Source organism: Acomys minous (genome assembly GCF_964271855.1).
Source record: "Acomys minous genome assembly, chromosome: 19".
Lineage (NCBI taxonomy): Eukaryota > Metazoa > Chordata > Mammalia > Rodentia > Muridae > Acomys > Acomys minous.
The window spans coordinates 65041361-65055377 of NC_140499.1; the positions used below are offsets into that span (position 1 = coordinate 65041361).

Below are 14017 nucleotides of genomic sequence, written 5' to 3' on the forward strand. Positions count from 1 at the left end.
CTCATACAATAAAATGAACATACAACTCTAAGAAAAAACCCTAAATGAAAAATAATGTATTAAATATTAAAAAAAAAACCCAAGGGGACATACATTCCTCATTCCTGTCAGTGAGGCCCCCACACAAGCCTGAGCATCATATACTCCATGTTACCTAATGAGCGTTACAGCCCGCATTCAGGCACCTCAACAACCAGTGTTTCCCCATCCCATCTCCCTAGCTGCTTCTCTCACTGGGCTGGACCCAGGAGCATCTAATGTAACAACTCACGTAAAAAAGGCCTTGCAAGGGCAGGGCGTGGTGGCGCATCCCAGCACTCAGGAGGCAGAGGTGGGCAGGTCTCTGTGAGTTCGAGGCCAGCCTGGTCTACAAAGAGGGTCCAGACCAGCCAAGGCTACACAGAGAGACCCTGTCTGGGGGTGGGGGGAAGGTGGGGCTTGCTTGTTTTGTTTTGTTGAAGAGTTGTTTTTGTTATTTTAGTTGTGTGCATGTGGTGGGGAGGGGAAAGGTGCACATGCGTGTGGTGCCCTCACAGGTCAGCGGTACCGATGTCCCTGGAGCCGGGGCTACAAGCAGTTGTCAACTGCCTGATGTCGGGGCTGAGAACCACACTCAGGTCCTTGGGAAGAGCGGTGGCCCATCTCTCCAGCCCTGCTTGTTTGCCTGTTTGAGACATGGCTGCATGCTATAGTCCATGCTGGCCTGGACTCCATAGCAATTAACATGCCTCAGCTCCCTGAATGCTAGGACTAGAGTCATGAGCCACCACACCAGGCTTGTGTGTGTGTGTGTGTGTGTGTGTATGTGTGTGTGTATGTGTGTGTGTACACACACGCGTGCGTGCGCGTGCATTCCGGTGGAGGCCAGAGGCCAGCCTCAAGTACTATTCTTCTGGCACCATCCACTTTAAGATTGATTTATTTATTATGTATACAGTGTTCTGCCTGCATGTACACCTGCAGGCCAGAAGAGGGCACCAGATCACATCACACTACAGAAAGTTGTGAGCCACCCTGTGGTTGCTGGGACTTGAACTCAGGACCTTGGGAAGAGCAGTCAGTGCTCTTCACCTCTGAGCCACCTCTCTAGCCCTCTTCCCCCTCACACTTTTGTTTATTTCACTTTATTTTTGAGACAGGATGCTTCATTGGCTTGAAACTTACCACTAGGCTAGGCTGCCTCCCATGTGTCTCTGCTCCTCTGGGTCTGGGAATACAAGTGCACATAACCCACCCTGGGTTTTTTTTGTTTTTGTTTTTGTTTTTTGATTCGAGACAGGGTTTTTCTGTGTGTATCCTTGCCTGTCCTGGACTCACTTTGTAGATCAGGCTGGCCTCAAACTCACAGCAATCCACCTGCCTCTGCCTCCTGAGTGCTGGGATTAAAGGTGTGCACCACCATACCGGGCTACCCTGGTTTTTTTTTTTTTTTAAATGTGGGCTCTGAACTCAGGCCCTCCAGCTTACAAGGCAAGCACTTCACTGTCTCTCTAGCCCCCCCCCCCCTTTTTAAAGATTTTATTTATTATTTATACAGCATTCTGCCCCATGTGTGCCTGCAGGCCAGAAGAGGGCACCAGATTTCATTGTAGATGGCTGTGAACCACCATGTGGTTGCTGGGAATTGAACTCAGGACCTTTTGGAAGAACAGACAGTGTTCTTAACCTCTAAGCCATCTCTCCAGCCCAAGTGCCCCTTTTTTGTACTTCCTAAGCAAGGATGGCTCAGTGTCCAAGCCTGGCTACTCTCGAGCCAGGTGTAACAGCAAATACCCATAACCTCAGCACCTTCAAAGCCGTGGCTGAGGCAGGAGGACCACAGCAAATTTGAGATCAGCCTGAGCTATAGTGTGAGACCCTGTCTCAAAACAAGAACAAACCAACCTCCGAGGGCTGCAGTTCACAACATACATGGTGCTGCGACTTCCTGTTCTGTTGCCCTTTTTACCATGGCGAGTCAGGGCAGCTAGGAGTGAGAGGACACAGAGGACGCGCAGCTCAGCCTGTGTTTCTGTTGCCATGGTGATGGTGACAAGTCAAATACACACGAGAGCTCCTTTATATGGTGGAGCCAGCTGACTGCAAAAGCCAAAGGCTGAGGCCACAAACCTGAAAGATGCGTAACACACACACACACACAGATACTCCTAAACTGCAAAGGCGGGCGTGGTGGCACACGCCTTTAATCCCAGCACTCGGGAGGCAGAGGCAGGCGGATTGCTGTGAGTTCGAGGCCAGCCTGGTCTACACAGTGAGTCCAGGACAGCCAGGGCTACACAGAGAGACCCTGTCTTGAAAAAAAAGGGGGGGGGGTCTTTATTCTAGCATCTGGACCATCTTCCTGCCTCTTAACCAGACATCAAATAGATACGCAGCTTGCTCCCAGAGTCCTCTGCAGCACCTGCCAGGTGTATACTTCACAGTAGCCATGGCTGCTCTTCAGTTTTCCATCCCTCTTGATGTCCTTCCAGGCCAATTTCTCTCACTATTGCCTCATGGAAAGCAAAGTAAATCACCACCTCTGCTTAGGACGGTCACAGGAGACGGGGTGCTGATGTTTGGACTCGCTTGTTAAGCCACCACAACTAACGGTGGCTGTCTCGGTACCCCCAACTGTGTGCTTTGGTAAGTGGCTGGAATGGGAATAGGCCCTAGCACCCCCAAACCCCGACCACCTCAAGGAGAGAAAGGTCAGAGTCAGACGCAGCGGCCTCCATGCACAGCGCCTCCTCCTTCCAAATGAGAGTGAGAGAGAAGGCAGGCAGGTCTGGATTTAACGAGGGGCTTTAATGCCCCTGTGACAGGAGAAGGCCCACACAGCTTGGAAATCCACGCTGAAGGCAAGGTGGCTCTCAGGGCTCCAGGTGACCCTGCAAGACAGGAGTGGTTGCCCTCATCAGGAGTGTGGGCTTCCCCACCTCACATTTGAAGAGGAAACAAACAAACAAACAAACAAACAAACAACCTCTCCAGCCTACAAAATGGTTTCAGGAATCACCCTGCCGTGGGGGACGGGGGGGGGGGGGGGGAGGGTAAAACATGCACCATGAGGAAGAAGGCAGTTGGAAGAGGAGGGCGGCTGGAGTGCTCCTCAGCTCGGGCTCAGCCAAAGGACGCGATGCCCCGCCTCCCAGGACACCCCCCACATCCACCCTCCCAACGGAACAAAGATTCCTGCCACTGACACCAAGACTAACTCTAGGCCTCTGGTCACAGCCACTAATCGCCCTCAAGTGTGAGGAGGATGGCACACTTGTATCACACTTGTACCACATCGCTCCATTGTTTGCCCGCTTGCATTCTTTTACAGCCTGGACCCGTGAGCCGGTGTCGCTTTTCACAAGAGTGACGCTAACACCCACCCAAGGCTGGATTCCTTCTGCCTTCACCCAGCAGCTGAGCATCGCGCCTTTGCTAATTAGGCTCCTTTCTTCTCTTTAATTAGCTGCATGTGAATCTCCTCGGGAAGTCTTGGATCGGTGAAATAGTCTGGGATGAAGACCAGAACGAAGTCATCTGTACTGAAGGGGACAGCCTGGGCAACAGCTTACTCTGCTGCCAAGTCAGATGGACGCTTTGTCCTAGCAGGGCTCCCTGGTGGTCCCCACTCTCCAACACAGTCTCAGCGTTCACAGAGTCCCTGGCAGCTGCCCTCATGAATGCCAGGAAACCATCTAAGCAAGGCTCATGCAGGTTGCCTAGGCTCTGTCTGTGCTCTTGGCTCATGTGATGCTCCGGGTACCACCGAGGGCTCAGGGATTCTGAGTTTTCTGCTCCCGGTTCAGGTTCATCGTAGGACCCAATAAAAACCAAGTACTATTCTGGTCTCCACTAGGTTTGCCAGCTTCTGTCTCTGAAATGCAGATTTTTTTTTTTTTTTAGAACACCCTCCCAGAGGAGAGCCAGGCTCACAGCACAGCAGAAGGATTTTACACCAGGAAGAAAGTGAGTCACAGAGAAGGCCGGCTGAGAACGCTATGGGCTCCCAGGGTTAACTGCACTCACGACACCCGCCACAGCTCCCCGCTCTATACTGTTTGACCCGAAGCCATCACCGCAGCCAAGTCCATTAAAATCACCTGGGGAGCCTTCAAAACCTTGGCTGCTGGGTCCTGTCCCAGACTAATTAAATAAGAATCTCTAGAGGTGAGGCCTGAGCATCAGTATTTTTAAAAAGCTCCCCAGGTGGTTCTAATGTACAGTCTGGGTCAGGGACCACTTGGAGATCCCTGTGGAACAGCACTGCCTCACTCTCCTTTGGGAATCTCAAAATTCTTAATTCCTCACCAAGAGAAGTCCTGCCTCAGTGCTGTTCTGGCCTCATTTTGAGAAAAAGACAGGAGAATAAAAGAGCCAAAACCAAAACCAAAACAAACAAACCCCAGCTCCTGTGAGGGGCATTGAGTGGAGAGGGCACAGAAAGTTCTAGACATGTCCAACTCTAACTCCCCAAGCCTGCTTCTCACACAGGTGCGTGGGACACTCCAATGCCACAGTACTCACGCGCAGCAAATTCGAGGATGTTGTCTGGTCTTTCCAGAAGCACTTCTCTGAAAAACAAGAAGGGACAAGGGAGGAGATAAACGGGGCTATGTGGGCTGCATGCGGCCACTGCCCCATCTTGCTCTTTGGGAATCAGATTAATGGCAGGTTGGCCATTCGAGAAGTCAATCCATCAGAGAGGTCTTAAACACCTGAGGGTTTATGGCAAAGACCAACACAATGGAGTGTCTAGGCATGGTGACCACGCCTTTAACCTGGACACTCAGGAGACCCGAGCAGGTGGATCTTTGTGAATTCTAGACCAGCCTGGTCTACAACGTGAGTTTCAGGCCAGGGCTACACAGTGAGACTTTGTCAAGATAAAATAAAATAAAATGAACTTGGCATGGTGGCGCACACCTGCACTCCCAGCACTCAGGAAGGCAGAGGCAGGTCTCTGTGAGTTCAAGGCCAGCCTGGTCTACAAAGGGAGGCTAGGACAGCCAAGCCTACACAGAGAAACCCCATCTTGAAAAATCCCCAGCATCCATGTCAAAAGCTGGACCATCACCTATTGCTGTAACCCCAGCATTGAGGAGATTGGGGCGGGGGGAGGACCACAGGGGCTTGCTGGTCACCAGACACACACACACACACACACACACACACACACACACACACAGGAACATTAAGTATAGCCCTGCCTCAAACAACGTACAGACAAAAGGAAACAGGTAAATTTCCGAAAAGTCCAAGGAACCTCAAGTTAGTGCTAAAAGATTATTCAATAGTGCTTTGGGAGGGGGGTAATAATAGGGGGACCCCAAAACCCTTCACAGAGGAATTGGGTTGAAAGCGACCCTTAGTGGTACTAATGAGATATAGTTAGGGAAAATAAAGGTTGGGGGACAAGAACATTCCAGATCCAGGGAAACAGCAAGAACCAAAGCCAAGAGACAGAGGCAGTCCCATGTCCTGTGTGGGACTGCTCTGAGGTCAGCAGCTGAGCCATATCTACTGTTGTATCCCCAGGTCCAGGAGAGCACTCGGGGTAGCTCAGTGGTCACTAACGCCTTCCCCACCTGTTATGGGAACCTGAGAAGGGAACCCAGAACTTCTCTCTCTCTCCTCTCCTTCTCTCTTCTCTTCTTCTTCTTCCTCTCTCTCTCTCTCTCTCTCTCTCTCTCTCTCTCTCTCTCTGCATTGCCCTTTAAGTAGCTGCCCTTTCCTCTCTCATGAGGTTGGGTGTATCCTATTCTGTCAAATCTTTCTTTGATCCATTTTTTTTTCCTTCCACTCCAACATCACTTTCAAACATGGGTGCTTCCTTCTACAAACTAGCTTTACCTTTATTTGGGATTAAAGGCGTGTACCACCTCGCCTGGACATAAGCTTTTCTTTACCTGATACTTGCTCTATACCAGGCTGGCCTTGAATTCAGACCTGTTTGCTTCTGTCTCCTGGGTTAAAGGCGTGTTTGTGTTCCAGCCGGATCACACAGCCCTAGCTCATCTTTGGATGTGATTTCTTGCCGTGTTCTGAATTAGCATTCCTCTGTGCCATATGGTGGGGAGAACAGGGGTTGGGTCCTTGGTCAGGGGCTTGGGGGTGACCTTCCCATCTTTGAGCTTGACTCGTCCCATTTGCAAAATGGAAACACTCGAAGCTGCCTTTTGTTTCTAAGATTTATTTTTATTTAATGTGTCTGAGTGTTTGTCTGCATGTATGCAGATGTCTGAGGGATGCCAGAAGACGATGTCAGACCCCGAGAACTTAAGTTACAGGCTGTTAGGCACCATGTGGGTTCTGGGAACTGAGCACAGGCTCTGTGTAAGAGTAGCACGTGCGATTAACTGCTGAGCCATCTCTCTGGACCCCATAAGATGGCTTTTAAAAAATAATAATGGGCTGGGCATTGGTAGTGTACACCTTTAATCCCAGCACTCGGGAGGCAGAGGCAGGCGGATCGCTGTGAGTTCGAGCCCAGCGTGGTCTTTATAGTGAGTTCTAAGCCAGCCAGGGTTACAAAATTAAACGGTCTCAGAGTCAGCATCATTCTCTCTCTTTTATAGAGCTGCTGGGGGGTCAGCGAAATGTTACCAAGATGCCAGCACAGTACAAATACTGCGGGGACACACGTGGTACCGCCATTCAGAACCCTGGACCAGTAACATAAATCCAAGGTTGTCACAGGGAAACAGACAATGCCTGGAAACCATGTTGGCCCATGATGCTTTTCTTCAGTTCTTTTCCTTGTAACCCCGCTAGGAGATTATTGTGAGGCAGGGTCTCACTCTGTAGTCCTGGCTGGCCTCGAACTCACAGAGACCCACCTGTCTCTGCCTCCCAAGTGCTGGGATTGAAGGTGTGCGTCACACCCTCAGTCCTACGTCCAATGCCTTCACCACTTGGCCGTTCTGGACTCTGAGATTTCTCTATTCAGATGGAATGCCCTGAAGAAACTTGTCCTAGGACACCCTGGGAAATGGAAGTTTTATTTGTTTCTTTATCGATTTTTGGCATTTAAGAGAGAGGGTTTCATTCTGTCATCAGACTGGCCATGAATTCATAAATCCTCCTGCCTCTGCCTCCCAAATGGTGGGACCATGAAATTACCTTTAAGCTTGGAAAATAATTTTTTTTTTGAGACAGGGTTTCTCTGTGTAGCCTTGGCTGCCCTAGACTCTTTGTAGACCAGGCTGGCCTCGAACTCATAGTGATCTACCCACCTGCCTCTGCCTCCCGAGTGCTGGGATTAATCTCAATATCCTCTCTCTCTCTCTCTCTCTCTCTCTCTCTCTCTCTCTCTCTCTCTCTCTCTCTCCCTCCCTCCCTCCCTCCTTTTTTCCTTTCTGTTTTTAGAAATAGGGTCTCACTAATGCAGTCCAGGCTGGCCTTGAACTTGTAATCCTCCTGCCTCAACTCCCAAAGTGCTAAGGTTACAGCCTTGGGCCCCTATTCCTTGGATTCATGTCATTTTTCTGCAGCATTCTCAGGTAGGCAGGTGCCAAGAGACTGCACTGTTGGACACGCTCCTCTGGGCGGGAGCAGTGTTCTACACTGGTGACTGCGTGCTGTTCCTCAATGCCACTGTCCCTTTCCCAGAGCCAGGGGATAGATGTGTCCCTCCTCTCCCAGTGCCATGCGATAGATGTGTTTGCCTTCACAGTTGAAGTAAATGAATATTAAAGAATGCAGAGATAGATGAAGAAAAGTCACAAGTGTCAGAGTTACAAAATATTGAATCTTAGGAATTTTTTTTCTTTTTCTTTTTTTTTTTTTTTTTTCTTTTTTTTTTTTTTGAGACAGGGTTTTTCTGTGCAGCTCTGGCTGTCCTGGAACTTGATCTGTAGACCAGTCTGGCTGGAACTCACAGAGTTTCTGCCTCTTTTTCTTTCTTTTTTCACTTATTTATTTATTTATTTATTTTAAATTTTTCTTTTCTTTTCTTTTCTTTTTTGGTTTTTTGTTTTTGTTGTTGTTCTTGTTTTTGAGACAGGGTTTCTCTGTGTAGCCTTGAGTGTCCTGGACTTGCCAGGCTGGCCTCAAATTCACAGATATCCACCTGCCTCTGCCTCCCTGAGTGCTAGCATTAAAGGTGTGTGGCATCACGCCCGACTGAATCTTTTAACATTTAAGAGGTCTAAAACAAGTTGGACTGGTGCGCTTGCGTAGGTCCAACACCTAGGGAGGTGCAGGTAAGATGATCACCACAAGTTCAAGGCTAGCCTGTGCTGAATAACAGGTCTGAGCTCAAAGGCACCCTTGGCTATATCACCCTGAATTAAAAAAAAAAATCAAAAGAAGAGAGAACAGTTTTGCGGTCATTTTTGTTTGAGTATGGGTCTCACTGTGTAATTCAGGCTGTCCTCAAACTGCAGATTCTCCCTGAGTGCAGCTATAGAGAGCTTCTAAAGAAAGAAGAGGCATACATATTAGCCCACCCACCCACAACCCACTCCCCTCAAATCACCTACCTGAAGAAGCCGCTAATGAGCAGCGATACCTCTTTGTGGGTCCTCAAGTACTTTTCATTTGCGATCCGAGTCTGGATCTGAGGAGCAACAAGCGAGAGTCAGGGATCAGGGGAAACAGATCCAGGAGTCAACCCTGGGAGCCGTGCAGGGGCGGGCACGAGCCACGTCTTTTCCTGGAGTGCGTGAAAGCCGAAGGGCGGACTTGAGATTCTCTTCTGCTGCAGCCTCCTTTCTTCTCTCTTCAGGCAGCGTTTCGTATTTTTGCCGGGGTTTACGCGCGTGGGGGTTGGGGGTGGAGGGGATCAGAACCCAGCGGTTAGTGCGCGCTAGGCAAGCACTCCACCGGCTGAGCTGCCATTTCTCCGCTCAGGCCGCAATTTGGTTGGTCTTGCACTTTCGAATGGGGCTGGGAGGCGCTCGGCCTAGGCGCTCATTCCAGGGGCGCTGGCCCGGCTCCCCTCTCCCAGGGCCCTTCTCCCTGTCCGAGGTCACTTTGATCGGTACGGGTTTTAGAAAGCGACGCCACCGTGGACTCACTCACCTTGAAATCTCGCAACTGTTGCAGTTGCTCCGGGCTCAGCGTTCCCGGTTCCGGCCCCACTATCCCGTCCGGTAGCGTCTCCATCTAGCTGCAGTCGGTTGTCTAGGCGACGGACCGGCGGAGTGACGAAGCCCCGCCCACTGCCCGCCCCGCCCCTGGCCCCGCCCCTCTAAGAGTCCAATCCTTTGCAGGGAGGGCAGGCAGAATGCCACCGAGGGAAGCCAAGTCGAGGCCGCTCGGCAGCTAAGTGAACTTGGATTTGGAGTCTCCAGAGGATCGTTTTACCCCAGACTTAAAGACTGACTTCTGAGCTGAATTGTATTCGAAGTTAGCCCCTCTTCTTGACTCTACTCGACCTCCAATGCCGCATTTACGTAGCTAGAGCAAACTACCCAAGAGGTTCCTGAGGTAGGGTTTTCCAGAATCCAGCTCCCGATTTGGGCAGACGATGTGCTTGCTGAAAGAAATCCAGGCTTCTTTCCTTCCCACTGGCTCGGAAGCAAAGCATCCCATCTGTTCTGTAGGCACTGGATATTGAATTACTGGCTTCCCAAAATATGAAAGCACCTCAGAGCATGGTGCAAGCCAAGCTCTGCAAAGACAGGGCATTCTCAAACTCAGAATGCTGGGCCTGGCCAGCACTCGGGCAGAACTTCCCTTCTTGGAATGGCTTTCTCAGGTAGATGAATTTTCTCTTCACTCTAGGTTCTTCATAAATTGTAAATTATTTCTCTCACTCTTAACTGAAGATGGAAAGAAAGGGAACTAACCAGCTTCAAGATTTGTTCTTCTAGTATCTAAGACGTAAAAGTGAGCAGGGCATGGTGGCGCACGCCTTTAATCCCAGCACTCGGGAGGCAGAGGCAGGAGGATCTCTGTGAGTTTGAGGCCAGCCTGGTCTACAAAGGGAGTTCAGGACAGCCAAGGCCACACAGAGAAACCCTGTCTCGAAAAAGAAGGAGGGGGGGGGGAGGAGGAGGAGGAAGAGGAGGGAAAGTGAACCAAACATAAAAGCACAGTTATCAAAATAGCTACCTGGAAAGGGCAGGGGCCTGTCTGTCAACACACACACACACACACACACACACACACACACACACACACACACACACACACACGCCAGCTTTCCCTGCTCACAGGGATGGTGCCCAGCAGATCTCTCCTGAGAGGCAAAAGACAAAATCCCAAGAGTTTGGGACACATGAGCAATTGCCCCTGCCCTGCCTCTGCCCCGCCCCCTGCCCCAAGCCAAGATAGAGCAAGAGAAACCAGCTAAATGTTAGGCCATGGAGGGGTCTCTCAGTGACTCCTCAGGCCTCTGCCTTTCTGTCTGCTTTCTGGAAGACACAGCATCAGAGACAATGGTCAAGAATCCCAAGCCCGGGAGCCGATGAATCAGGCTGTGACCCTCTTCCTGGGGCCCTGTCTGGGTTAGCGATCGGTTGGGTTGTTTATCTGTTTTTTAGGAGACAGAGTTAATGGTGAGAGTGAGATACGAGATAAGCTGCCATCTGCCAGAAGTGCTGTTTTCCCAGCAAGAGAAGAGGTTACCCGAGGGTGATCGTTCCTACTGGAGGGAAAGACTGAGATAAAATCACGTAGACTCCGGAGCTCGTGTGGCTGGCACAGTCTCTCAGTACTTAAACACATGAGATGTGGCTGTGTTAGATATGCCAGAAACTTAAAATACACTCTGGATCTTGAAGACTTAACGGAAGAAAATAATGTAAACTGTCTCAATAACTTTATATGCACTGCGTGGTGAAAAAGTGTTTTGAATATAGTATGTTAAATAAAATCAGTGTGTGTGTGTGTGTGTGTGTGTTGTGCACGTGTATATGATTGTGTGTGTGTGTGTGTGTGTGTGTGTGTGTGTGTTGTGCACGTGTATATGGAAACTAGTGCCAGTCGGTCACATCTTACCTTTCTCTGAACCTAGAGCTCACTGACTGAGTCATCTCCCTAGCTCTAGAAAATGACTTATAAACAAAACAAGGTCTCACTGTACCCCTGGCTGGCCTGGAACTCACCGTGTAGATCAGGCTAGTCACAAACTCACAGCGATTTGCTTATAGCCGCTCCCAAGTCCGAGGATTAAAGGTGTTCGCCACCATGCCTAGCTCCGTAAAATTATTTTTAAGAGCAATTTCAAAACCTGTTCATGCCAAGCAGTGGTGGCACACACCTTTAATCCCAGCACTTGGGAGGCAGAGGTAGGCTGATTGCTGTGAGTTCGAGGCCAACCTGGTCTACAAAGTGAGTCCAGGACCCTGTCTTGAAAAAAAAAATCTGTTCACAATACAATGGCTTATTCCTGTAACCTCAAGTACTTGGGAAGTGGAGACTGGGAGTTCAGGAGTTCACCCTAAGCTACAAAGTGAGTTCTGGGCTAGCTTGGGATACAGGAGACCCTGTCTCAAATAAATAAACAAATAGATAATTCTTTAAAAGTTAGTAAACAAGCCAGGTGTGCTGGCACACACCTTTAATACTAGCGCTCCAGAGGCAGAGGCAAGAGGGTCTCTGTGAGTTTGAGGCCAGCCTGGTTTATGTGGAAAACCAAGACAGCCAGGACTACATAGTAAGACCCTGTCTCAAACCAACAAACAAACAGGTAAATAAATAAATAAAGTCAATAGTGAGGCAGTAAGATGGATGGGTGGGTAAAATACATGCCACATAAGCCTGAAGACCCGAGTTTGGTCCCCAGAACCCACGTAAAGGTCAGAGGAATTAAAGGATCCACTCTTGAAAGTTGTTGTTTGACCTTCACACATGCACAGTGGCATGAGCACACACACTCGTGCACACATGCACTCACACACACATATGCACATGCATGCACACACACAATGTGTAATTGGCCTTTTACTACTTTGTTGTTTCTCCTTTCTTCTACCCTTTCAGCCCCCTGACACTAGATAGGAGAGAAAAATGGATAGAGCGGAAAGGAAAGAGATTGCCTGAATAAAGTCAGGGGTAGGGAGAGGGGATGACATTATTGCTGGGCCATTTCCTACTGACTAGGGACATCAAGCTCCTTGGGGCAAGCTTGATCTTTGCTGTCAGGATATCTAATTTCTTCCTTTTTGTTTCTTCGTTGCACACGACTCCTGAAACAAACTGCAAACAACAGCAACTAACAGCATCCAACCAACAACCCCTGACCCCACCTATCAGGGCTCTATTATTTATTTGCCCTCTGAAAATCCCCAGAGTTTCAGACATCACACAGTTGCAGAATCTATCTGCAGCTGGCAAAACCACGCCTCTGCTGGAGCACGAGGCAAATCATAGTCAGCTGCTGCAAAGCAGCCCTGTATCGCCACACCTGGGATTAAAGTGAAACTATATAGTTCTGTGAGTTTTTTTTTATTTGTTTGCTTGGTGTTTTTTTTTTTGGGGGGGGGGGAGGGTGAGGTTTGTTTTGGTTTTTTATTTTTATTTTTATTTTTTGAGACAGGGTTTCTCTGTGTAGCCTTGGCTGTCCTGGACTCATTTTGTAGACCAGGCTGGTCTCGAACTCACAGAGATCCACCTGCCTTTGCCTTCCAAAGGCTGGGATTAAAGGCATGTGACACCACTCTATCCCCATTTTTTTTTCTTTCTTTCCCCATTTTTAAAAAAGAATTTATTAGGTGGCTGGAGAGATGGCTTGGTGGTTAAGAGCACTGACTGCTCTTCCAGAGGTCATGAGTTCAATTCCCAGCAACCACAAGGTGGCTCACAACCATCTAGTATGAAATCTGGTGCCCTCTTCTGGCCTGCAGGTGTACATGCAGGCAGAGCACTGTATATGTAATACATAAACAAATAACTCTTTTTAAAAAGGACTTATTTTTTTATTTTTTATTTTTTATGTATGTAGGTGTTTTTTACCTGCCATGTGCATGTCTTCTTCAAAGGCCAGAAGAGGGCATCAGATCACTTGGAATTGGAGTTACACAGGATATAGGTGCTGGGAAACTAAGCCCGGGGCCTCTGAAAGAGCAGGCCGTGGTCTTACCTGCTGAGCCATCTCCTTGGCATCTCCTCTTAATACACACAGCAGGGCAGCTTAGCTTTGGCTGAGCAGTGTTAGGAAAGAGCGAACTTGTGGGTAGTGGGCAGAGAAAAATCCCTTGGAGGAATTAAGGCCTGAAGCTTTATTTCCTGAGAGAGAAGCTGCTGGTCATGGGCTCCTGAGTCACAGCCCTTCCCTCCCCACAGCCACTCAGCCAGGGGAGCCTCCTGGGGGCCTCCTCCCCTCTCTCAGATGGACTCGACTGACTGGAAACTAAGCAAAGGAGTGGACACGCTTTGCCGTCGGCAGCTGCCTCCCAGTCACTGCCTGGGAAGCAGAGCGAGAGGACTTCATTGAAATTCATTTTTGTGAATGTTTAATACTTCAATTAATATGATTAGGCCCAAGCCTGACCGAGCAGCAGGGCGGCAGGTCTGCTGAGAAGACGCAGGGTAATGAGATCAGTGGGCCCATCCATGGGGTGCCCCCGTGTTCACAGGGCGTGATCTGTTTGGCATCTCCATAAATGCCAAGATCAGCTTGGAAGGCAAGAGAGGAGAAGTGGGGGGGGGGAGGGGCAGGCGAATGGAAAGTTACTGTGGAGAATTACAGCTTTCCACTTCCTGGTCCCTTGGCACGGCCATGGTGTCTCCTGGCCACTCCTCATGGAAGCCCCTATTACCTCACCCTCTCAACCCATCTTAGGGCACCGTATTGGGGGGACCTGGGCATCTGTATGATGACGTGTAATCAAGTCTCTACATACACGTTCACTCAAATACACACACCCGCCAGGATGTCCCCTCCAAAGAAAGCAGAAGTGGCCTTCAGGGAGCGAGGCCCTCCAGTGAGCACAGAGGTGAAGGAGGGTCAGATTCGCATCACTCCATTCACACAAGGGATGCTGGGTGTGGGGGTTCAACACCTGAACTCAGGGCCACCCCTGCCCGGGCTGGAATCTCAGCTGGATGCGTTTCCAGCTGAGGAGCTTGGGAAAGTTATTTAACCATTCTG

The 14017-nt window shown here is 49.6% G+C and overlaps 1 protein-coding gene across 3 annotated transcripts; it reads right to left on the minus strand.

Moving 5' to 3' along the window:
* Positions 1-2296: 2296 nt before the first annotated feature.
* Positions 2297-9127, minus strand: RIIAD1 (regulatory subunit of type II PKA R-subunit domain containing 1). Of its 3 annotated transcripts, XM_084768579.1 has the most exons (5): positions 9001-9127; positions 8460-8536; positions 4504-4550; positions 3363-3489; positions 2758-2870 (listed from the first exon to the last, which is right to left on the minus strand). In XM_084768579.1, the coding sequence occupies exons 1-4, from the start codon at positions 9082-9084 to the stop codon at positions 3419-3421; spliced, it is 279 nt and encodes a 92-aa protein (XP_084624705.1). In that variant the 5' UTR covers positions 9085-9127; the 3' UTR covers positions 2758-2870; positions 3363-3418. The 3 variants fall into 3 exon arrangements, with proteins under 3 accessions (XP_084624703.1, XP_084624705.1, XP_084624704.1); XM_084768577.1 differs by lacking the exon at positions 3363-3489 and having other exon boundaries at positions 2297-2870; XM_084768578.1 differs by lacking the exons at positions 2758-2870; positions 3363-3489 and adding an exon at positions 3497-3853.
* Between the last annotated feature and the right edge of the window lie 4890 nt (positions 9128-14017).

Excerpts from the sequence above, each read along its gene's own strand:
- RIIAD1 (XM_084768577.1), bottom strand. The coding sequence starts at position 9,084 with ATGGAGACGCTACCGGACGGGATAGTGGGGCCGGAACCGGGAACGCTG. Across the intron at positions 4,551-8,459 it reads CTCATTAGCGGCTTCTTCAG|AGAAGTGCTTCTGGAAAGAC; the intron begins GTAGGTGATTTG and ends CTTGTTTTTCAG. Across the intron at positions 2,871-4,503 it reads CATCCTCGAATTTGCTGCGC|GGTCACCTGGAGCCCTGAGA; the intron begins GTGAGTACTGTG and ends CCTGTCTTGCAG.